The sequence below is a fragment of the Haliotis cracherodii genome, unplaced genomic scaffold, assembly GCF_022045235.1.
Source record: "Haliotis cracherodii isolate W230 unplaced genomic scaffold, xgHalCrac1.p SCAF_19, whole genome shotgun sequence".
In the NCBI taxonomy this organism is placed as follows: Eukaryota; Metazoa; Mollusca; class Gastropoda; order Lepetellida; family Haliotidae; genus Haliotis; species Haliotis cracherodii.
Window position 1 is genome coordinate 7,657,257 of NW_027266274.1, and position 25,930 is coordinate 7,683,186.

At 40.0% G+C, this 25,930-nt stretch overlaps 1 protein-coding gene across 5 annotated transcripts in view; it reads left to right on the top strand.

The window, feature by feature from the left end:
- LOC139466724 (transcription factor SOX-13-like) overlaps positions 1-25,930 on the top strand; it is a 247,890-nt gene that overhangs the window by 117,158 nt on the left and 104,802 nt on the right. For 4 of the 5 annotated variants that reach the window (XM_071248378.1, XM_071248376.1, XM_071248379.1 and 1 more), the window contains one exon: positions 1,702-1,741. The exons of the other annotated variant lie outside the window; for it this stretch is intronic. Coding sequence is in view for 1 of the 4 variants with exons in the window: in XM_071248376.1 (XP_071104477.1) it covers positions 1,702-1,741 (40 nt within the window). In the remaining 3 variants the exon portion in view is untranslated. The remainder of the gene's footprint in view (positions 1-1,701; positions 1,742-25,930) is intronic. 5 annotated transcript variants of the gene reach the window in all.

Here is a 25,930-nt window from a genome sequence, read left to right on the forward strand (position 1 = left end):
CAACAAAACATTCACATGTGTATATTCACTTCGCGCTTTTTATTGTCGGTGATTGTAAAAAATGGGAAAAAGATGAGCAAAATAGCAGTTTTACAAATCAAAACACGATTTTGAATGATTTGATAATTCCTTATCCAGAAACATTTGTCCTAGCTTTACAGATAAGCCGATGCTCGCATATGCATGGTACGGAGGTTGGTGATAGATAATTCCTCCTGGCCTATCTGCTAGAGACTATTTATGTTGTGCGCTGTCACATTACGCACTCAACTTGTTTTTATCTGGATGTTGTTGGGGCTGTGTTGTAAAAGTCCTGTTTTATAGTCCCTGTATCTCAGGATGCTCGGCTCTGCCACTGAAGCCTGATTGTCTTCAAATAAGCATGAACACATTCTGAAGGCAAACAAACAAACAGATGTATTGTTTTATAGACACATGGGCCGTCAAATTTGTTAACGTCAAGTTTGTTAGCGTCAAGTTGACTGACTGGCAAGACACATATTATACTATATTACACCCCCACACACACACCCAAAAATGAGTTTCCTGTTAAGTCAATCCAAAAATAGAGTAGGGTAGTTATTTTGTTTTGTTTTTTAATTGTTATTTTTACCCCCTGTTTTGAAAAAACAGTATGATATAGTGATCAGCATGTCTGTCCGTCTGTTTTCCGATTCTGGCCCAGAACTCCAAAACTCTTCAATATTTCTCATTGAAACTTGTTATACAGATCAGTCTAGTGATGAACTAGTGCCTTTTGATGATTTGGGATATATTTTTTATTTTTTATGACAACATGTTGCACTTATACTGAAAATGAGGGTTGTGCTCTTTTCTGGAGCAGAACTCCAAAACTGTTCAATATTTCTCGATGAAACTTGCTATACAGATCAGTCAAGTGATGAACTGGTGCCTTTTGATGATTTGGGTTTTTCAGAAATCCTGTACAGCATTATTTCACAGTACGTCAGTAAAAGCCTACTTTGAAATGAAAATAATGTCTGGTTTATCTTTAGTGAAGCGCAATAAAGTTATGCTTGTAGCACAAAACGTAGACTATATCTGGATGGTGATAAAAGCAACTAGAAAAACTGAGAAAAAATGTTTTTGGTTATGGTTCCAGATTAGGGATGGCGGAGAGACCGGAAACATGTTTTTTATTGGCCTCGTGGCCTTGTTTGAACTCTAAAGAATAGTTGTCCTCTTTTACCAGGGTGAGAATTGAACACATCATGGCTGCATGTCTAATATTGTATTAACCATGGTGCTCCCTTGAGTTTGTGTGTGAACCCTGTATTGGGTCGATATTATCCTTACAAGTTGTATCAGTGTTGGAGACCCTTGAAGATCCGGGGTAGAATAGGTCTTCAGCAACCCATGCTTGCCGTAAAAGGTGACTATGCTTGTCGTAAGAGGCGACAAACGGGATCAGGTGGTCAGGCTTGCTGTCTTGGTTGATGGATGTCATCGATCCCAATTGCAGGGATCGATGCTCATGATGTTAATCACAGGACTGTCTGGTTTAGACTCGATTATTTTGGTTTAATTTGACACCAGATTGATTATGATGTCAGACGAGACATTACTTTTGCTTATGGTACCAATATTGGAATTGAACCCAGACCTTATGTGTGGGAAATAACTATCCACTGTGATATATTAATGTGTTTGTCGTAAACAACTTAATTCTTTTGTTATCAGATAACACATTATACAGCATCGAACCTGGAACTCCTGATTGGTAAGTCAACACCTCATCCACAAGACTATCCTCCCTCTGCTTAGTATAGTATCTTTAGCTAATCCGGCTATGTATAACAGTGGGTAAGGTGGCCCAGTCGCCTAAGCTGCTGCAATCTGCTGTGCAGAGTTACATCCCTTGGACACACCAGGAAAATATGCTCGTGGGTTTTTATCCCAGTTTGCCCCAGTTATGTTTCTAGGTTTGCCAGCACCCCTCATAAAGTGGTAAACATCAGAGACCTGTTACACTTCAGGCTTTCCTTCCACATTAAGCTGACACGCTGTGATATGACTGGAATAATGTACAAAGCGGCTTTAAACCCAACTCACTCATCTATTCACTATGTGAAACAACACATGATTTTACAACAGCTAGTTCCTACAGTAGTTAACACAACTTGACTCTAATACTTCTCACTCCTTTAATGTATTGCTTTCTCAGAAAAATAACTAGAAACGATAATCAAAAAGGAAGGGCTTTTTTTAAAAAAAACCAACCTCAAACATCCATTTCATATTCTGGCATTCACTTGAGAAGGAATTTAATGTTGAAAGATATTCTTTAAGACAAAGAGAGTTCACCCACAAAATAAGAGGCACAATATGCCGATTCTTTGCTGCGTATTGAATATCACGGCATCTCCAAGATGGGTTGTTTTGAAACGAGAATCCATGAAATATGAATTCTCAAAGTAAATGGTGCATATAATGCTCTCTTTGAATGTTCTGTGCAGTAATAATTAGAATTTTGGATAAAAAATGAGATATTAGAAAGGTGCACTTTGTCAGCGAGATCTGGTAAACTCTTCTTGTGTGTTGGAGAGTCGCTTCCTGCTATTAGTCATTGGTGTCAAATCTCTCCCCCTCTCTTTCTCCCCCCCCCCCCCCCCAAGTCTTTCACTGCTTACTTAACATTACCCCAAGAAGGTTAATATCCTTTTCAAGTATAGCTACAAAATGTTGTAAACTATAAACATAAAAATAACTTTAGACAATTAAGATGCATTTTGTCTAAGGACATTGACAACTACCCTCATACAGCTGGAAGATTGTCAACTGTTCACAATTGGATTGTATTAGATTGTACTGGATTGTGCTTGATTGTACTGGATTGTACTTGATTGTTATGGAGTGTACTTGATTGTTCTGGAGTGTACTAGATTGTACTGGATTGTACTCATGTGTACTGGATTGTACTTGTTTGTACTAGATTGTACTAGATTGTACAGGATTGTACTCTTTGTACTTGATTGTACTAGATTGTACAGGATTGTACTCTTTGTACTTGATCGTACTAGATTGTACTTGATTGTACTCATGTGTACTGGATTTTACTAGATTGTACTTGTTTGCACTGGATTGTACTGGATTGTACTGGATTATACTGGTTTAACTGGTTGTCCATATTAGTCAGATCTGAATTTGTCTTGGACCTTTATGATGAAATTGACACGGTCAGATAAAGTTTTGGGTTGCAGCGAATCTTGATCACTGAGTCCAAATTTAGCAGTAATATATACTACCTAAAAGAAGTTAAAGAACACCTGATTTTTTTCTTTTGACTCTAGTTAATCTGTCATACTCAAAAGAAGTTAAAGAACACATAATTCCGGACATGTCAGAATAACCATAGCCATATGAAACAATTGGTTGTTCTTTAACTTCATCTTTGTAGTTTTTTAACTTGCATTTTCTTTTTTTTACCATTTATTTAAGCATGTGTGTACGTGTCTAATATCATGTATTTGAAAACAATATCTTGTCATCTTTTTACCGAAAATGCTCCAGGAGTTCCTGTAAGTAGAACCAGTTGTAAGGGCGACATTATCAGTGAAGTTTATGTTTGGTTCTATCTGTGCAACAACGTCTGTCTCTGTCCAATCCCTTCTCACATACACTCTACATCCATCTCTGCCACAGAGCATCTTCAGGAGACTTTGATAATGAGAGATGTATATTATAACGTATTTGATGAGTTTGGAGGCGGGTGTTGTGTTTTGATCTTCTGTCATAATGGCTGCCTCTGTCTTCTAACTTTATCATCACGGAAGGAAGTGGAGATCTGGTGTATGCAACAAAACGACATCGCAGACAAAACATACAAGCCTAAAATTCATCATTTGGAAGCAGATGGCTTGATTACTACAACATAAGTTAGGAGTGAGGGCTTGGGTTGGGCACTGTTAGCCAACACGGATCCATAAAAGTGCCCTTTTGTGTAGGCAGTACAGCCAAATATTTCCTTTGTACTGGGCTTCTCTGAGAGGGAGGGTTTCAGAATGGTGTCGGATGCGTTGTTTCTCTCAACTTAAACATTTTCATTGTAAAACGACAGAAGTTTGTTCACAGACTCGACCCACTGGCTTCTTGTCAAAGATTGAAAGCTTTTTGATGTTCTCGGACAAAGCTGGCTAATTATTTACATGGCTGACATTCTTTGTGAGACTTGTAAAGCAGATCTTGTCTTGTTTATATTTTGAAATCTGTTTATTGTCATTTTAGGGTAATTAAGGCTATTTTTTGCTTTGAAATGAAATTCATGATTTCAGCTGTTCCTTTTATGCAAAATGAGCTGTAGTTTGAATTAACTGAATGTACTTAATACAGAATGAGCTGTAGTTTGAATTAACTGAATGTATTATAATACAGAATGAGCTGTAGTTTGAATTAACTGAATGTACTTAATACAGAATGAGCTGTAGTTTGAATTAACTGAATGTACTTAATACAGAATGAGCTGTAGTTTGAATTAACTGATTGTACTTAATACAGAATGAGCTGTAGTTTGAATTAACTGAATGTACTTAATACAGAATGAGCTGTAGTTTGAATTAACTGAATGTACTTAATACAGAATGAGCTGTAGTTTGAATTAACTGAATGTACTTAATACAGAATGAGCTGTAGTTTGAATTACTGAATGTACTTAATACAGAATGAGCTGTAGTTTGAATTACTGAATGTACTTAATACAAAATGAGCTGTAGTTTGAATTAACTGAATGTACTTAATACAGAATGAGCTGTAGTTTGAATTAACTGAATGTACTTAATACAGAATGAGCTGTAGTTTGAATTACTGAATGTACTTAATACAGAATGAGCTGTAGTTTGAATTAACTGATTGTACTTAATACAGAATGAGCTGTAGTTTGAATTACTGAATGTACTTAATACAGAATGAGCTGTATTGTGGAGTAATTGAATGTACACATACAAAGTATTCATTTTGTGTAGAATATTCACTCAATATATTGATTTTGTGAAATTTAATGGAATACTATCTGAAAGTCATGGCTGTTTATGGCAAAGTGAGTGAGTGAGTATGGTTTTACGCCGCTTTTAGCAATATTCCAGCAATATCACGGCGGGGGCCACCAGAAATGGGCTTCACACATTGTACCCATGTCGGGAATCGAACCCGGGTCTTCAGCGTGACGAGCGAACGCTTTAACCACTAAGCTACCCGACGGCCCCTTATTTCAAAGAGTGAGTGAGTGAATATTAAATAACAGCACATCAGTAATCTAACAGCTCCTGGCAGCGAGTTTATGACTGCATGAGACTGCAATGCTTGTTACTGTAGTCATTGAGAAGCAGAGATTCATTCTTAACAAGAACATTTCAATAGCCAGAGCAGGAAAAATATGATGAATTTGAGTTAACATCGTGTACCCCTGAGTTTTAAAGTAAGCGTACAAAGAGAAATAGGTACAAAGTTTTAAAACAATTTTAACAATAATTTTTCTGAAACTGTTAAAGACAATATTTGTAGTGGTCCCATGTTGTGATTCTGGGTCAGAATTGTCCCCACCGCCCTATGCTAGTCATCACTGAAATAAGGGTGATTACAGTGTATGATCTGGCCTGATTGTGTCGTCCTACCCTGATGACATGGATTGTTGGTCATCATATCCTGAAGACGTGAATCGTTGGCCATTGTACCCTGATGACGTGAATCGTTGGCCATTGTACCCTGATGACGTGGATCGTTGGCCATTGTACATTGATGACGTGAATCGTTGGCCATTGTACCCTGATGACGTGAATCGTTGGCCATTGTACCCTGATGACGTTAATCGTCATCAGGGTACATTTATGTTTCTGTAGAACTTAAACTTTCCAAGGGTCCTAAAACATTTAAACAAAACCCAAATTAAGTTATAGAATACAAGAATACCACATACTCTCTTGGATGATATTGAATATTCTCAAAATTCTAAAAGTTACTGCACCGAACACTGCAGTTATTTTCTCAGTGGCCAGTCCTTAACCATGTGTTTTTTCCAGCGTATAGACAGGATGTGGCTATAGTCTGATGGTGCTTCACAGAGTTTTATTGTGGAAGTAATGTTTGTTCTCTTCCTTGAAATGCAATCATTGTGTCTACGTGATGTGGAGAGAGGGTAGCGCCACTTGAGTCTCCCCTCTGCCGACAGGTGGCGCTGCTATTGCTGTACGTAATCGCAACGACACAGAATTTTATAGCACTTTCTTTCTTTGGAAAGATGGTTTGTAAATCGTGGTGATTCAGGAAAGAACTGGTATTGCTTTGGTTATTTCCTGCACTGTTATAGTTATCGATGATTGTAAAACCAGTTTTGCGTCTTGTTTTGCTGTTTGAACATAAACATTTCTAAGCCTATCGGCAGCAGCGTTACCGGAACACACAAAGAGGATATGTTTGGAAATGATGAAAAGGCATGTTCGACAATGCCTATTTTTTAGCTCACCTGAAATTGGAGCTGTTCTTCACGGAGGTACAGTGTGTTCAAACATGCAGTAAAATAAACAAAACAGACAGTAACGCTATCAGCAGTGATAGCAATAACTTCAGTAAACAACAACAACAGAAATAATGACAATGATAATAAAGCTCTTGAGGACTTACTGTGGTAGATCTCATCGTGTAACCTGTCTGGCTCAAAAAATGAAACAGTATGGGAAAAAAACCAAAGAAACTGAAGAGGTTTTCAGGGATTCAAATTAGCACTATGTTGTGGCAAATTGTCTGTTGGTAACGTAAAGTATTTCAGGTTTTGGGGGATGTTTTCTCTTGGATATTTATTTCTGTTTTGGATGAACTTTCGAGGTTTGTTTTTTGGCTGGTTTTTCAGTCGTTGCTCTTCATCCTTCTTTAACCTTTGGGGATGGCCCAGTGATCACTCACTCACTCCAACAAACAATGTGGCAAGAAATCTCCTGGTATGCATGATCCTGGCTAGATCAGTGCGAAGGTTGTTTTTGCTTTGGCTGGAAGTATTTTGAACATGATTATGTAAAGATGGATAAAAATGGATCCTGTCTTCGGTGAATGAGAAATCTTGTGGATTTAAGTTGAGGGTAGCTACTAGCCTAGTTATATTACATGGTTGACTCAAGATCTGGCTGTCATGTATAGTAGGAAACAAAGAAACATAGACACATACAGATTCCTGTAGGGTCAGGGCCATCCAAGAAGTGTCACCCTGGAAGGAGTATGGGCCAGAATAGGTCCCCAGTGCCATCTCACCATGTTTTGGAGTACGGGTCAGAATAGGTCCCCAGCATTTCTCTACCCTGTTGGGAGTACGGGTCAGAATAGGTCCCCAGCACCTTCTCACTGTGTAGGGAGTCCAGGTCAGAATAGGTCCCCAGCACCTTCTCACCCTGTAGGGAGAAAAGGTCAGAATAGGTCCCCAGCACCTTCTCACTCTGTAGAGAGTCCAGGTCAGAATAGGTCCCCAGCACCTTCTCACCCTGTAGGGAGAAAAGGTCAGAATAGGTCCCCAGCACCTTCTCACTCTGTAGAGAGTCCAGGTCAGAATAGGTCCTCAGCACCTTCTCACTGTGTAGGGAGAAAAGGTCAGAATAGGTCTCCAGCACCTCACTGTCTTGGGAGTCCAGGTCAGAATAGGTCCCCAGCACCTCACTGTGTAGGGAGTCCAGGTCAGAATAGGTCCCAGCACCTTCATGCTGTGTTGGGAGTCCAGGTCAGAATAGGTCCCCAGCACCTTCTCACTCTGTAGGGAGTCCAGGTCAGAATAGGTCCCCAGCACCTTCTCACTCTGTAGGGAGTCCAGGTCAGAATAAGTCCCCAGCACAATCTCACTGTGTAGGGAGAAAAGGTCAGAATAGGTCCTCAGCACCTTCTCACTGTGTTGGGAGTCCAGGTCAGAATAGGTTCCCAGCACCATGTCACTGTGTAGGGAGTCCAGGTCAGAATAGGTCCACAGCACCTTCCCACTCTGTAGAGAGTCCAGGTCAGAATAGGTCCCCAGCACCTTCTCACCCTGTAGGGAGAAAAGGTCAGAATAGGTCCCCAGCACCTTCTCACTCTGTAGAGAGTCCAGGTCAGAATAGGTCCCCAGCACCTTCTCACCCTGTAGGGAGAAAAGGTCAGAATAGGTCCCCAGCACCTTCTCACTCTGTAGAGAGTCCAGGTCAGAATAGGTCCTCAGCACCTTCTCACTGTGTAGGGAGAAAAGGTCAGAATAGGTCTCCAGCACCTCACTGTCTTGGGAGTCCAGGTGAGAATAGGTCCCCAGCACCTCACTGTGTAGGGAGTCCAGGTCAGAATAGGTCCCAGCACCTTCATGCTGTGTTGGGAGTCCAGGTCAGAATAGGTCCCCAGCACCTTCTCACTCTGTAGGGAGTCCAGGTCAGAATAGGTCCCCAGCACCTTCTCACTCTGTAGGGAGTCCAGGTCAGAATAAGTCCCCAGCACAATCTCACTGTGTAGGGAGAAAAGGTCGGAATAGGTCCTCAGCACCTTCTCACTGTGTTGGGAGTCCAGGTCAGAATAGGTTCCCAGCACCATGTCACTGTGTAGGGAGTCCAGGTCAGAATAGGTCCACAGCACCTTCTCACTCTGTAGAGAGTCCAGGTCAGAATAGGTCTCCAGCACATCATGCTGTTCATAAGCACTCACTGAAATTGGTATCGGGTGATCAGGCTCCATGTATGGTGGAATTGTGGGTCACAATCACACTAAAACTGAGTCTATGAAAACATATCTTTAAAAGAATTGTATTTCTTTTTCAAAAGGACCTCTCTTCTTCTGTGATGTGGAATCAAGGAAACTAGACCTGGTTTAGTTTGATCTAGACTTGCCTAGGCTTTTAGTAAAAAGAAATTATATATATATTCCACAGTCATGGTGCAGGACTATGTCACACCCATCTTATGATGTGGACCCTACTAATCCTTTCAGCCACAGATTACTTACAGGTCGCTGTGACACCGCTGGAATAAACCCGACTCACTCACTCACTCTGCCCTAGTGTCGATTGGTGAAGGTTGATGTGTAGAAACCCTTCCTCCCCGTTTAAACACACCAGCTTCAACTCACATGAATTATGCTTACAATGAGAAAAAATAGAAACCATCACGCTCTGCTTGTGGTGGTATTGCTACAGGAGCTACAACGGCCTCTTAAGTTGCACACAAAGGCTCCTGTTGTCTTTCTTTCCTCAATAATAAGCACAGCCCTTGACAATGTTGCAGTAATGTATGGAATTCCCACATTTCTAATTGGATTCCAAGCTTGTCTTAGTCATGTCAGGGCAATGTTTTAGGTAAACGGTTCACTTCTTGCCTATGTCATAGTTGCAGAGAATTGGAAATGATTATGAATCCGATTTCATACTTCTGCCATATGCCCAAACGCGCAGACAGATTATTAGATGAAAGAGCTTCATTACTGAGCATATTAACCATATGCGTAGTACTAATTTGCCATTGTTTATTTTGCCGATGCCAGTAATGGTAGGGAAGGAATGCCATTGGTTAATTAGCCTCCGTCTGTGATAATACAGAAGGATTGTGGGTCTGGGCTCTGGCATATTTGTAGAAAGGTAATCTAGGAGTCAGTGACGAAGAACAAAGTGAAAGCGGCTACAAAAGCTGGGGGATATCCTCCAGTAGTTGAGATGGGGGAACCTGTGTAACCCTAGCCAGGAGTTTCAGCCCTGCCGTGGGGATCTCATTTGTCCACAATAACCAAGAGAGAAAACAAATGGCTTAACTTCCTATTCTCATTTACTTCATCAGCACATTGTTTTGCTGCACGTGTTCGCTCCTTCAGTTCCCCTCCCCCCCCTGCCCCTCCTCACGGGACCCCCCTCCTTGCCTCCCCCTCTCTCGTGGAACCCCTCCCACACGTGTGAAACAGGTCGGAACAGTGTCCACCCTCGTCTCCTTCCCATCACCGTGTGTACATACACACTCTATGCTTGTTTGTCTTGTAAAACATTGTAATGGACTCAATTGATACAGTAGAAAGTGAAGAGCTACAGTTTCTGTGAAGATTTATCATAGGTCGCATCTGTTTGACCCAAGGGTAGAGATGATTGGTTGATCTTATGTCATGGTAATGTCGACTTCTCAACTGCAACCACCTGGAGCACTGATAGAAGACATACATGTTCCAGTCCTTGATGATTTATATATTTCATAAAATAGTCTGTTTAACAAGTTTAATTGTTTTTTATAATTTAAAAAGAAAGAAAAAATGGCTAAACTTGATGCATCAGTGTCAAAACTGATGTCGAATGCAATTCCCTATTTTGACTTGTACCATATGGTCCTGAGTATTTTCAGGTGAACATTTGCATTGCCTTTGCATGTGTTTGTGATGTGTGCCTCCGGTGGGACAGGATACACTCGCCTTTTCTCGAACACCTATTTGATAGTGATTCATAAACACATGCTCTTGATATAGTCAGAATTGGTCAATCGACTCTTTCTTATGAATATGGAAAGGGTTTTGTCACTTTTATTTTCTGTTTGTTACAAGGGATATATATGATAGAGAACAATAATTGTAAATTAAAAACAGTAATTGAAAGATTATTTTGAAAAGTCTTGTAGATGATGAACTCTCCAAAACGGTTCAGCATACAAAGGGATAAACCAAATTGTGGACATGTAATTGGATAGACACATTATTTTTTTATAAAAGTATGCTCCTTTGAAGATCCGGGTTAGAATTGGTCCTCAGGAAAAGGCAAGAAGAGTAGAGTCAGACTCGCTGACTTGGTTGATGCATGTCATCATGTCCCAATTGTGCAGATCGATGCTCAGGATGTAAATCATTGGATTGTCTGGTCCAGACTCGATTTACAAATTGAAGTCATACAGCTTGAATATTGCTTAGTGTAGCGTTAAACAACAAACAGTTGCCTGAAAAATGGCTATTCTGTTGGTGGATAAGTCTTCTTTGATATAAAGCACTCAAAAGAAGTTAATCTATCATTTCAACTTACCGTATTCGACGTCATAAGCACCCGGCTCTAATAACGCCCACGGCGATATTTGCTGATCTATTGGCTAGTGAACAATCCCAATGAGCACCCCTTCCGATTGATCAATGTACACAAGACTTATTTATTCGCGTATAATACGCACTCGTGTGTTATATGCACCCTTAAGTATGGGCAAATAAATTCTGGAAAAATATATCTGTCGTATATTAACATTTCAGGCTGTCAGCATAAACCACAAAATTTATCTTTCAACTCTGTTTTTACACCAAAATAATATTCTATTAAGAGACCCCTAATTTTAATTTTGAGAGCGTCCTAGGCGCTTATTACGTCGAATACGGTATTTTGAGTTATGTATATCAAAATTCAAAGAAGACTTGTCTATCGAACAGCAAAACCATTGTTCCTGCATCAGCTGATCAAGGTGTGCAAATGTATACTTTCAATATAGTAGGACAGTCTTGTACTTGAGATGCGATGACGCCTCTTCATCGTACGGATGTTGATGAGGAAGGACATACAGGGACTTCTTTGACCGAACATGATACAACCTTAAATGAAAGCTCAGGGGGGAAAAAGTCCTTCAACAAATTACCAGAAATTATAATAAAAGGTATTATCTTTTTATCCATTTTACTGTCAGCTTTCAAAGGAAAAAGACAAATTAAAAATAAATGGGATCTAATTTCGCTGATGTTTTTGGTGTTTCATCAAATATTTAGACAATCTGCAGATATTTCGAGCTTTGATTAGGTTTCTTCAGGTGCCTTTATCTTACAATTGTCAAAATGTTTGAAAGGTGTATATGATGAGGGGAGCATGGGTTGATGTCACCATAGTGGAGTTGCACCACTAAGAAACTCCAGGTTTTTGTGTTTCTAAATGATGATTTAGTAGGCATTGGCGATCCACAAGGCTTTTATCCTATTCGTTGTCAATATGACAACCCATGTCTCGCTTAGTACGGCAATTTACAACCTGGTTCGGAGGAATGGATTTCAAATTTTGAGATTTTCGTTTGAGGAAAGCCTTTGTGAAGTGGGTTTGAATAGCCGCGATGATAGCTGAAGAAACGTTTCTTCCCAAGTCCCCCAGGAAGAGGTGACAATTGATGACGTGAGGAAAGGTTTTGTGCGTTAAGGGGGCTGTGTTTCAAGATTTGGAGAGTTGCTATTGTATATTCCCATTATCGTGTAAAGATAATTCATTTAGCATCTAATAAATAAGTGTAAAACAACAGTTGTTTTCTGCAGAACGATTTTAATCTTCTTAGCATCCTCCAGGAAGGGGCTCCTTGAGATTTTTGTTTAGAGGTTTAGTTATCTTTTTTGTTCCTGTAAACACGTCAGAATTCTGGCATGTCTTCAGAGGACATCGTTAAAAGTGCTTCACAGACTTTGTATTTCAAAGAAATAATTTTTCAACAGCTACTGATACAATCAAAGTAATAAAGTGCTAAAAGATTTCAAATTTACAAACAAAACATATTTTTTGAATATCTAAGAAGTGGAACTACGTTTGAATTTATGATGATCTAATTGAAAGTAAGAAAACAATATTTTATGAATTTTAAACTTGATGGATGTTTGTGGTAAACTGATAGGAATGTTATTAACTATTTTTTCTAGACTATCAAAATACAGAGTTGTAGTCTGAGGTTTGTAAAACTGCCACTTGGTCTGTAGCAGGACAAGATGCTCAATCATTAAGATATCCATACGTACGACTAATAGAAAATATTATATATGTAGAGTTTGCTTGTCTACATCGATAAGTGTCTTATTGAGCGGCTGAGTTATAATATTATTGAAAAAGCCAGACAAAAACCTGCCCTGAACTTGGCAGATTGTTTCAAAAGGCAGTCTTTTTTTTAAGAACTTGTGTCAAGAATATTTCTTTAGAAAATCCTGCTGAAATCAGCTCTGCAGATATTGTTATTATCTTGCCTTCTGCATCTTTGGTGCCTTGTACTTAACCAAGATAATCCATGGGAAAAAATGAATAGGTTGGCTTAAGTGAGATCAGACTTTTGTTAATTTTGACGTTGTAGATGTATACACTTTAAAGTACTCTCTATCTACAGAACAAGCACTGGTCCTAGGTGCACACTTCTGGATCACATGTTCAACTGTGTATTATTGCTGCTGTTGATTTTTTTTAATGCCGATGACATTTTCAAATGGTATGGGGTTATTTCCTCTGAGTTGTTCAACATTGTTCTCGCGATTATATTCTTCTCCTCATGTTTAGTCTGTTCTATTTTTTTTGGTGAAAGGCCACAAATCTGAAATGACAGGGAGTCCATGTTTGACTTGTATTCTGTTGTGCTGACAGTTTGGCCATAAAAAACCCTAAATGCAAACAGAACAATTTGTTGTATGCAAAGTGGTGAAAACTGATAGGGAATTAGCCAGAGGTTAGAATGAGGGGTTTAGGTGTGGTATCAGAACAGTGTCAATAAGGAAAGTAAGTGAGAAGAATTTCCTCTCCTGTGACAAGAAGGAAAGGCACACACTTGGAGATGGGAAATAGTTGGAGATGGGGAACACTTGGAGATGGGGAACACATGGAGATGGGGAACACATGGAGATGGGGAACACATGGAGATGGGGGACACTTGGAGGTGGGGGACACTTGGAGATGGGGAACACATGGAGATGGGGAACACATGGAGATGGGGGACACATGGAGATGGGGGACACTTGGAGATGGGGAACACATGGAGATGGGGGACACTTGGAGATGGGGGACACATGGAGATGGGGGACACTTGGAGGTGGGGGACACTTGGAGATGGGGGACACATGGAGGTGGGGAACACTTGGAGATGGGGAACACTTGGAGGTGGGGGACACTTGGAGGTGGGGGACACTTGGAGGTGGGGGACACTTGGAGATGGGGGACACTTGGAGATGGGGGACACTTGGAGATGGGGGACACTTGGAGATGGGGAACACTTGGAGGTGGGGAACACTTGGAGGTGGGGGACACTTGGAGGTGGGGAACACTTGGAGGTGGGGGACACATGGAGATGGGGGACACTTGGAGATAGGGAACACATGGAGGTGGGGAACACTTGGAGATGGGGAACACTTGGAGGTGGGGGACACTTGGAGGTGGGGGACACTTGGAGATGGGGGACACATGGAGATGGGGGACACTTGGAGATGGGGAACACATGGAGATGGGGAACACTTGGAGGTGGGGGACACATGGAGGTGGGGGACACTTGGAGGTGGGGGACACATGGAGATGGGGGACACATGGAGATGGGGGACACTTGGAGATAGGGAACACATGGAGGTGGGGAACACTTGGAGATGGGGAACACTTGGAGGTGGGGGACACTTGGAGGTGGGGGACACTTGGAGATGGGGGACACATGGAGATGGGGGACACTTGGAGATGGGGAACACATGGAGATGGGGAACACTTGGAGGTGGGGGACACATGGAGGTGGGGGACACTTGGAGATGGGGAACACATGGAGATGGGGGACACTTGGAGATGGGGGACACATGGAGATGGGGGACACTTGGAGGTGGGGGACACTTGGAGATGGGGGACACATGGAGGTGGGGAACACTTGGAGATGGGGAACACTTGGAGATGGGGGACACTTGGAGGTGGGGAACACTTGGAGATGGGGGACACATGGAGGTGGGGGACACTTGGAGATGGGGGACACATGGAGATGGGGGACACTTGGAGATGGGGAACACATGGAGATGGGGAACACTTGGAGGTGGGGGACACATGGAGGTGGGGGACACTTGGAGGTGGGGGACACATGGAGATGGGGGACACATGGAGATGGGGGACACTTGGAGATAGGGAACACATGGAGGTGGGGAACACTTGGAGATGGGGAACACTTGGAGGTGGGGGACACTTGGAGGTGGGGGACACTTGGAGATGGGGGACACATGGAGATGGGGGACACTTGGAGATGGGGAACACATGGAGATGGGGGACACTTGGAGGTGGGGGACACATGGAGGTGGGGGACACTTGGAGATGGGGAACACTTGGAGATGGGGGACACATGGAGGTGGGGAACACTTGGAGGTGGGGGACACTTGGAGATGGGGGACACATGGAGGTGGGGAACACTTGGAGATGGGGAACACTTGGAGATGGGGGACACTTGGAGGTGGGGAACACTTGGAGATGGGGGACACATGGAGGTGGGGGACACATGGAGGTGGGGAACACTTGGAGATGGGGAACACTTGGAGGTGGGGAACACTTGGAGGTGGGGGACACTTGGAGGTGGGGGACACTTGGAGGTGGGGAACACTTGGAGATGGGGGACACTTGGAGATGGGGGACACATGGAGATGGGGGACACTTGGAGATGGGGGACACTTGGAGATGGGGAACACTTGGAGGTGGGGGACACTTGGAGGTGGGGGACACTTGGAGGTGGGGAACACTTGGAGATGGGGGACACTTGGAGATGGGGGACACATGGAGGTGGGGAACACTTGGAGATGGGGAACACTTGGAGATGGGGAACACTTGGAGGTGGGGGACACTTGGAGGTGGGGGACACTTGGAGGTGGGGAACACTTGGAGATGGGGGACACTTGGAGATGGGGGACACATGGAGATGGGGGACACTTGGAGATGGGGGACACTTGGAGATGGGGGACACATGGAGATGGGGGACACATGGAGATGGGGGACACTTGGAGATGGGGGACACATGGAGATGGGGGACACTTGGAGGTGGGGGACACTTGGAGATGGGGGACACTTGGAGGTGGGGGACACTTGGAGGTGGGGAACACTTGGAGATGGGGGACACTTGGAGATGGGGAACACTTGGAGATGGGGAACACTTGGAGATGGGGAACACTTGGAGGTGGGGAACAACACAAAGAGAAGTGAATGACTTGAAAATTGGAAACTCGTATTAAGGAAGACTTGAAGATTTGAAAGCGTGAGAGCTCGGGAACACAAGGGGGGGGGGGGGGAGCACTGTAGGAAAACAAGGAGAGAGGGGCAGTGGGAGAAAACAGGAAGGTTACAGTGAAAGCTTCTGCGGTAGATCCCCTTGCTAATTGTGGAGAAAGACAAATGACATTCCAACAGGATAAACTCCACCAAGAAACAGGTGAATTGCTCTAATGAAGTAGCAGAACTAGCAGAAAATAATTGACAACCATATGTGTGGGATCTTTCCACCATAAGCCTTGCTTTCTGATGCTTTAACTTAGACAATTACTCTGTTCTCTGAAACAAGACAAATAATGGCTACGTTCCATCGGTGCCAAACCAAACGTGTGGCTATTACTGTGGATGCCATTTGATGTATGTAACACCCACCTGGCCTCCCTCAATGCTGGTGTAGTGAGAGCATTGTGCAGCCACCATTGTAATGGGAAGGACTTGCAGCTATTTGTCTTGGAACTCACTGATTGTTTCTCATTTGTTTTCTGACAGACCAAGGTTGGAGCTGGACTGAGCGAACAGCAACAGCTAGTGATCATGTAACCCCATCTTGTTCCTCTTCTCCAGTGTTTGTCTTGTTCAAATCAGGGTTATTGTTGTGGAAACTTCAGATTCCACACACACCAGCGGAGTCACAGCACAGGCGGTCACTACATACACATGGCTCCTCACAGTGTACCTCTAGACCACTCGATCAGGCCTCATTATGTTACTCATGGCTTATTGGTTTCTGGGTTAATTACTTTTTTAAAACTTTTTTGTTGTTTGTTTACTCACTCACCAGTATTCCAGCTATAATGAAGACGGCCTGTAAATAATTGAATCTGGACCAGACAATCCAGTGATTGATATTGTGAGCAAAGATTGTTGCTGTTGGGGTACGATGACATGCATCAACCAAATCACGAAACTGACCACCCGATCCATTTGGTCGCCTCTTACGACAAACACAGGTTGCTGGGACTAATTCTAACCCAGAATCCCCTCTGGATCTAGGTAAAGTAGGTCCCGACAACCATATGTTTGTCATAGGAAGAACTGCATTGGGAATTAGATGGCCAATATGGCGTCTGTATATACACAGTACGATAATTCGGATCATCTATCAAGATGGGCATGGTCATCTAAAGTCCGCAATTCACTGTGCAGGTGTGCCAGAAATGTATGATCTTTGGTTCGAATTCCAGATTCGTCCTGATTCAGTTATACCAGTAGGTTTGTCAGCACCATACCCATGCTTCGTGGTCTGTTTGTTGTTTAACGTCGCACTCAACAAACTTCCAGCTATATGACAGCGGTCTGTAAATAATGAAACCTGGACCAGACAATCCAGTGATTGATATCATGAGCATTGATCTACACAATCAACCAAATGAGCAAGCTTGTCCACCCAATATGACATTCTTATGTTCTCCTTTTATTCTGTGCATCATTGTAAAGCACTCTATGACCTCCTAATATAATATCTGACACAGCAATGAGATGTAGTCTTACACCATGACTGTCATATATATGAATTTTATGAAGCCAAAGCTAATCTAGATTATAGAAAGGCAAATCTACCTCTATTCCACAATCAGAATCAGAAAAAACCCTGAGAATTGTGTAATAAAAGATTTCATATCCCAATTGTTAGTTCAAATTGTGATTGTGACACAACTTTATTGAATTGTTACAGTCCTCATCTTTACATCTATTTCTCTGTTTCCTAGTTGAATATAGTAAAGTACGATAGAAGAGTGTTGCCATTTCTCTGTTTCCTGGATGAATATAGTAAAGTATGACAGAAGAGTGTTGCCATTTCTCTGTTTCTTAGTTGAATAAAGTAAAGTATGACAGAAGAGTGTTGCCATTTCTCTGTTTCCTGGATGAATATAGTAAAGTATGACAGAAGAGTGTTGCCATTTCTCTGTTTCCTGGATGAATATAGTAAAGTATGACAGAGGAGTGTTGCCATTTCTCTGTTTCCTAGTTGAATAAAGTAAAGTATGACAGAAGAGTGTTGCCATTTCTCTGTTTCCTAGTTGAATAAAGTAAAGTATGACAGAAGAGTGTTGCCATTTCTCTGTTTCCTGGATGAATATAGTAAAGTATGACAGAGGAGTGTTGCCATTTCTCTGTTTCCTAGTTGAATAAAGTAAAGTATGACAGAAGAGTGTTGCCATTTCTCTGTTTCCTAGTTGAATAAAGTAAAGTATGACAGAAGAGTGTTGCCATTTCTCTGTTTCCTGGATGAATATAGTAAAGTATGACAGAGGAGTGTTGCCATTTCTCTGTTTCCTGGATGAATATAGTAAAGTATGACAGAAGAGTGTTGCCATTTCTCTGTTCCCTAGTTGAATAAAGTAAAGTATGACAGAAGAGTGTTGCCATTTCTCTGTTTCCTGGATGAATATAGTAAAGTATGACAGAGGAGTGTTGCCATTTCTCTGTTTCCTGGATGAATATAGTAAAGTATGACAGAGGAGTGTTGCCATTTCTCTGTTTCCTAGTTGAATAAAGTAAAGTATGACAGAAGAGTGTTGCCATTTCTCTGTTCCCTAGTTGAATAAAGTAAAGTATGACAGAAGAGTGTTGCCATTTCTCTGTTTCCTAGTTGAATAAAGTAAAGTATGACAGAGGAGTGTTGCCATTTCTCTGTTTCCTAGTTGAATAAAGTAAAGTACGACAGAGGAGTGTTGCCATTTCTCTGTTTCTTAGTTGAATATAGTAAAGTATGACAGAAGAGTGTTGCCATTTCTCTGTTTCCTAGTTGAATAAAGTAAAGTATGACAGAAGAGTGTTGCCATTTCTCTGTTTCCTGGATGAATATAGTAAAGTATGACAGAGGAGTGTTGCCATTTCTCTGTTTCCTGGATGAATATAGTAAAGTATGACAGAGGAGTGTTGCCATTTCTCTGTTTCCTAGTTGAATAAAGTAAAGTATGACAGAGGAGTGTTGCCATTTCTCTGTTTCCTGGATGAATATAGTAAAGTATGACAGAAGAGTGTTGCCATTTCTCTGTTCCCTAGTTGAATAAAGTAAAGTATGACAGAAGAGTGTTGCCATTTCTCTGTTTCCTGGATGAATATAGTAAAGTATGACAGAGGAGTGTTGCCATTTCTCTGTTTCCTGGATGAATATAGTAAAGTATGACAGAGGAGTGTTGCCATTTCTCTGTTTCCTAGTTGAATAAAGTAAAGTATGACAGAAGAGTGTTGCCATTTCTCTGTTTCCTGGATGAATATAGTAAAGTATGACAGAGGAGTGTTGCCATTTCTCTGTTTCCTGGATGAATATAGTAAAGTATGACAGAAGAGTGTTGCCATTTCTCTGTTCCCTAGTTGAATAAAGTAAAGTATGACAGAAGAGTGTTGCCATTTCTCTGTTTCCTGGATGAATATAGTAAAGTATGACAGAGGAGTGTTGCCATTTCTCTGTTTGCTAGTTGAATAAAGTAAAGTACGACAGAGGAGTGTTGCCATTTCTCTGTTTCCTGGATGAATTTAGTAAAGTACGACAGAGGAGTGTTGCCATTTCTCTGTTTGCTAGTTGAATAAAGTAAAGTACGACAGAGGAGTGTTGCCATTTCTCTGTTTCCTAGTTGAATAAAGTAAAGTATGACAGAAACTATCCAATGGAACCTCCTTTCCCTGTTGTACTGCTTTGTTTGAGGTTGTTAAAAGTTGAAGCATGTATTGAAACTGAACTCACTGCTTCTTTAGGGGTAATAAACACAGAAATACAAGCTTGTGTAACAAAAAACTTGGCCAGTCATCAATTGTATGAAAGACTCAGAGCTGTTTCCTATGAAAATATACATTATACATTCAAAGCAGAAAGATAAATAAATATAAAACTGGCAAAAGACATGAATGACTTAAGTGATTCTCAAAAGATGTAATAAACAGGAGTTACATCCTTGTAAAGTGTTAAAGAGGCCTGAAGTTTTGTGCTATATATCAAAACCATGAACCCTGCACTTGCAACTGCACACACATCCGTGCACATACACATCAGAGTGCATCCACGTACTGCAGAAGAAACGGTCTAGACTCATCCAAGAACAAGCTACAAACATTTGTTTTATTTGAGAGAATGGAGATATAATTCCAAATACTTTTTTAAAAAAAAGAACGAAACTTTTTGTTCTGTGTATGAAACATTAATAGTTTACGGCGCCATGTAAAGGGGATAATGCCATTTTATAACTTTTTTTCAATCACAGTTCCATAATATGGCATCCTGGTCTTCAGGTTCTTGAAAGACCAATCAGCAATTGACAAAAGGAGAAAAATGAGACTTTCGAAACTGATAATTCCGCAAGTGCAGTTTAAAAAAAAAAGCACCAGGATCACCAGCCCAGAATAAGACACCTTCAAAGAGGGACAACAGATTTGTGAGGTCTGAAGTTCCATACTACATGGGAAGACTAGACCCATTCCACCCATTTTGTCTGTCTCTATCATTACATCCCCCTTGTTTATTGTTAAGCATCTTAACTTGGAAATAAGTGATGAAAAGCAAAATAAGTTGCTAACCTTGGTGTCTCCCATTCTCCCTTTGGAGTTGTTCTGGAGTTTATTTGTTTTCCAAGTGCTTTGGTCACAGAGGCTTTGGATGAAACAAAGATTGATTGGTTTTGTAGATATTTTCCTTTCTGTTTCTTCTCAGTCATTGTCCATTAATTTTATTTATTTAACTCGCCAAGATGTTTTTTGATCAACAACAATCACTGTTTTCTCTTATCTTGGCAGGGGTATGTTCTCTGGATTGGGATCAGAACGATGAAACAGTTTAATCTTGAGCATGACAAACGTGTGTTGATGTCCAACAATTAAGATTGGATTTTGTTTAAATGAGAAACAAGTTGCAAAAAAAATGATTTACCTGGAACATGTTTTTTTCACGTGTTTGTCTTTGTGAAAATGTGAAATAAACAAAGGAGATTTCTTTCTGATTAACGGAAATGATGTTAATTATTTCATGGGCCGTATTGGATATATTTGTTTCAGGGTCTGTATTATACGGACAGTTTAGAAAAACAATTGTGTGATGTGTTTTGGCTAAGCAAATGTAACTTGATATAGCAACAATTTTAAGAACATAACTGGCAAGAATGAATATATTTTCATCCTTAAATATTAGACTCAAAAATTATTTTGATATGTATGAAGAAATATACTTTCTGCTGACAACTGATACCAACATGGTAGCCTGGTAATGTTGAGCAGACAATTAACATTTGTGAAAGTATTCATATAAAACTTTTTGTTGCATAATTCATGATATCTTAAATTACACAAATTACACAATATTCAGTTTGCCCTGTTTTATGCCTTTGTGATATTTTTATTATTATTGTATAATGCTACATGTGTAGGAAGCCTTATATTTTTGTCTCAAGCAATATATTTTGTTTTAATTAATGTTTAATTCTGATAAGGTTTTACCAGTCTGATGAGTTTTACTTATATCAGAAGGTACTTTACATCAAACTTAAATTTAATCTGAATTTTAATTTGAAAATGTTGTTTCAATTCCAAAGTGCATCACTGGTGGATGAATGCCTCTCAAGTGAGTGAGTGAGTTTATGCTTTATGTCACATCGGCAATATTTCAGCCATATTGTGACGAGAAGTATTTATACATATATTTAAACCAAATATGAACCTGTCAGCGATGGACAGTAAAATGCCTCTCAAAGAAGTTGGCATATTAATGGTTAATGTAGATTGTATAGGTATTGTTGCAAGTCTATGCAGTGGCTGTTTGTTGCTTGCAGAGGAACCCACACAACTGGGAGGGTCCTAATTGCCCCCCTTGGAACATACCCCTCTTTTGACATATCTAGAATAGCTTGGTACTCTGTTGTCACTCTTAAGCCTGATATGCCAGCAGAATCAAGAACTCATTGGACAACAGTGTGTGCAAGCCAGGTTCCACCATTGATGTAAACTGATCCTCCTCGCAAAACCCATTCACAACTCTACTGCTTGTGGAAACTTTGGAGTAAGTGACGTAGTGTTCTTCCTTCTTCGTTCTTTCTCCCACCTTCCTTCCTTCCTTCGTCAGTCTTCTTGGGGGATAACGCAGGGTAGGTATGATTTCCTGATAATACAATTCCTGGCAGTCTTGTCTAACAACTTGACAGCGGCTTGTACTGTCAGGAATTCTGTCTTAGCGCCAACTGCAGGGTTATGGTTGATGGCGCTGACAGATAATCACCGTAGCCTTTACTGCAAGTAGCTGTATGGAGTTTATCCCAGCCTATATTTCTCTGTATTGGAGTATGGCATTATTCTCATTCTGTTGAAGCTGTGGAACTTCTTTCCACATATACTTTCTCTGGCATTAATTTGGTTTGAATATGCTGAGAGACAGATATTTGTTTTTCCTTGATTGGCTATAGGGACCTTTTTTTAGATACTGTTTTGCCAAGAATATTTTTTAAGTGAAATGGAAGACATTACTTATAGTGAGTTAGTAGCTGTGGAATTGGTCGGCATATGGTAAGTTAATTCATTTTGGGTACTTTATCATTGGATTTGGAGGTAGTGTTTTTTTTGTGGTGTGTACATATTTCTAACATTGTCATTGAGATTTGGAAAACATATGTTCCAAAATAGAAAAGTAATCATGGAGTGTCAAAAGGCATGTGTTCTTGCGTTAATTATCTTTCAACTCCCTCGATGAACAAACAAAACTGTCATTGTTCTTAAAGGAACAAACACCGGCATACCTTCACATACAATAATACCATGAAATTTTCTGCCAAGTCGATTGGTGAATATAGTTACATTGTCTCTCTCAAGTGTTGTACAAATATTTTCAGGACTGTTTTTTCCCTTCTTGGCATCTGCTCTGAAACCAGATTAAACCAATAAAAGTGTAAACCAATCCTCTTCCGACTGTTGTATGCCAATTATAACTGCTTTTCTTTATGGGGCAGTTTTAAAGAAAAATATTGCAGAATCAACAAACAAAAATAGAAGACATTTCAACAAAATTGCGATAAAGTGTCATGGCATATGAATGCATTTTCAGGTCAGGTGATGTGTCGATTCTGTCACAATATGGTTTTCTTCGGTTGGAAGGAAATAATAGAAGTAGAGTAAGTAAAATGTCTAATCTTTGGCGTCAGCTGGCTAGTGTTTAAAGATTTGGGAAAGCCAATCTCCCTTTCTACATCTACAAGGCTTGGGTGACAGTACACATGTATTTTATTGTGTAAATAATGTAAGTTATCGCTGTTTGCAACAACGGTTGTTTGTAGATACAAGGCCCTCGATCAGCTGACTTGTCTGGGACATGTATACAGCGTATACTATTGAGTTTAGATCTGTGTTGTATGTTTTTGATATTTTTTTGTGGAATGATTCAGTTTCAAGTCATTGAATTATCATTTACACAAAGAATTGGGTTTAAGAATACATTGTTTGTTGTTTAACCCCGCACTCAGAAATATTCCAGCTATATGACGGCGGTCTGTAAATAATCGAGTCTGGACCAGACAATTCAGTGATTGACATCATGATCATCGATCCACGCAATTGGGATCGATGACATGTATCAATCAAGTCAGCGAGCCTGACCACCCGATCCCGTTAGTCGCCTTCTACGACAAGCAAAGTCGATTTTTACGGCAAGTAATACAATAGTGGAGTGTTTTGTAAATTTTCTAGAAATGATAAAATCAAGAGAAACATTTAAATATATGAGACCAAGTGCTTTCCATATTAATAAGAAATCTGTGCAAAATGTAGAGTCGATTGGATGATTCTGACTATATCATGAGCATGTGTTTATGAATCAGTATCAAATAGTGAAGATAAGAAATGCTACAATGTAAAAGTACCAGTTGTATTAAAAGTATAAAAAAAAGGTTATGTTTTTGAAAAAAAGTAGACATAGAATAAACAATATTGAAAATAAGTTCTAATATATGCATTTTAAGTATTTTAAGAAAAAATCATTTGTCTATTTAAATTAAGAACAATACTTGTAGTATTCAGATCGATACAGATAGTGTGTCTTTCATTTCTTAAATAGGCCATGTACAAAACAGACTTGAAGTACCGTATACAAATTCCGCTAGTGTGAAGAGTAATGAGCAAAAACATTATTAATCTGGAGCAAGATTGTGCATATGGAAAAAGTTGATGATAAAAAGCAGTCGACTATTTAAGATGTCTATCTCTAGGAAAACTGAGAAGCTAGTCGCTCATTTTCCGATTACACGATGCAAGGTTTTGCCATTCTCAGCAAGTGTTTTTGTCAATTCTGTTTGACAACAGAGGAGATTTCATTGTCTCATGTGGCGATTATTGCCACTAGATATTCCTTAAAGAGAAATGTTTTCACTTCTAAGATCATTGATATCTCATTCTGATGTGTACATTAACTTTGCCTTGTAATGAATGACAGTAAGAATGTGAGATGTAAATATGAGGATATTTCGGCTTGACCTTTATCATGTAATACTGACATGATTAGGGAGAGTCTAATTTGACATTAAATAATAGCCTGTCTGGTTTGAATGAACTATAAATTCACAATTCTTGGAAACATCTTGTCAAAACTGTTGACCTTGGTGAATGTTGGTTTTAATTGTCATGTAATGTTGATATCATTACCAGAATCAAATATGAAATTTAAGAATAATCGTATTTTTTTTAGGTTTGTGTTAGTATGACAGAGATGACTAAAGGATGTTTGTTAGTTACATCAATACTTTACATAAGCAAGTGCCTGTTTTATAAATACTTTACATCAGCAAGTGCCTGTTTTATCAATACTTTAATATGTAAGTGTCTGTTTTATTAATACTTTAATATGTAAGTGTCTGTTTTATCAATACTTTAATATGTAAGTGTCTGTTTTATCAATACCTTACATAAGCAAGTGCCTGTTTTATCAATACTGTAATACGTAAGTGCCTGTTTTATCAATACTTTACATAGGCAAATGTCTGTTTTATCAGTACTTTAATATGTAAGTGTCTGTTTTATCAATACTTTACATAAGCAAGTGCCTGTTTTATCAATACTTAAATACGTAAGTGTCTGTTTTATCAATACTTTACATAGGCAAGTGTCTGCTTTATCAATACTTAAATATGTAAGTGTCTATTTTATCAATACTTTACATAGGCAAGTGTCTGCTTTATCTGCTATAATATGTAAGTGTCTGGAATTAATCAAGTCAAAGAACTACCATCATATTGAAAATGTGGTGATTAAAGTGATTATCAGTAACACCAGATGTTCACTAAACTGATGAAATAAGACTGAAAAGTTGACAATAATTTCTTCTGAATCACAATGACTTTGAAATATTGGTATTGGCACTCTTTAGGCCCTCAGTACCGTGGGGTAGGGGTGTTTTCTGCTGTTGTCACACAGGTCAGAGACTATTTTTTTAGCTTATACATCCGTAAAATCCGAACACAAGTCGAGCCTGTTTAAGGTTGTATTGTTCCAGTGATTCAATTTCATCAATGATTGATTGGTTTCAGTGTCCATCCAACGAATCAATCAAAGAATCCGGGATTGAATTTTTTCCACTGATGTTCACTTTATTAATTTATAGGAGATAGTCGGATTGTGTACAATATGTATCAGATCCCGTGATGGAAAAACAAGGTTGCGAGGCTTGTTGCCATTTCCATGTTTTCTTGTTGATTACTAACATATAAAAGATGACAGAATAGTGATGCCATTTCTCTGTTTCCTGCTTGAAAAAAGTAAAGTATGGCAGAATAGTGTTGCCATTTCTCCGTTTCCTGCTTGAAAAAAAGTAAAATATGGCAGAAGAGTGTTGCCGTGTCAGTGATTGCTGGTAGAATATATAAAATATGACAGAATAGTGTTGCCATTTCTCTGTTTCCTGCTTGAAAAAAGTAAAGTATGGCAGAATAGTGTTGCCATTTCTCCGTTTCCTGCTTGAAAAAAAGTAAAATATGGCAGAAGAGTGTTGCCGTGTCAGTGATTGCTGGTAGAATATAT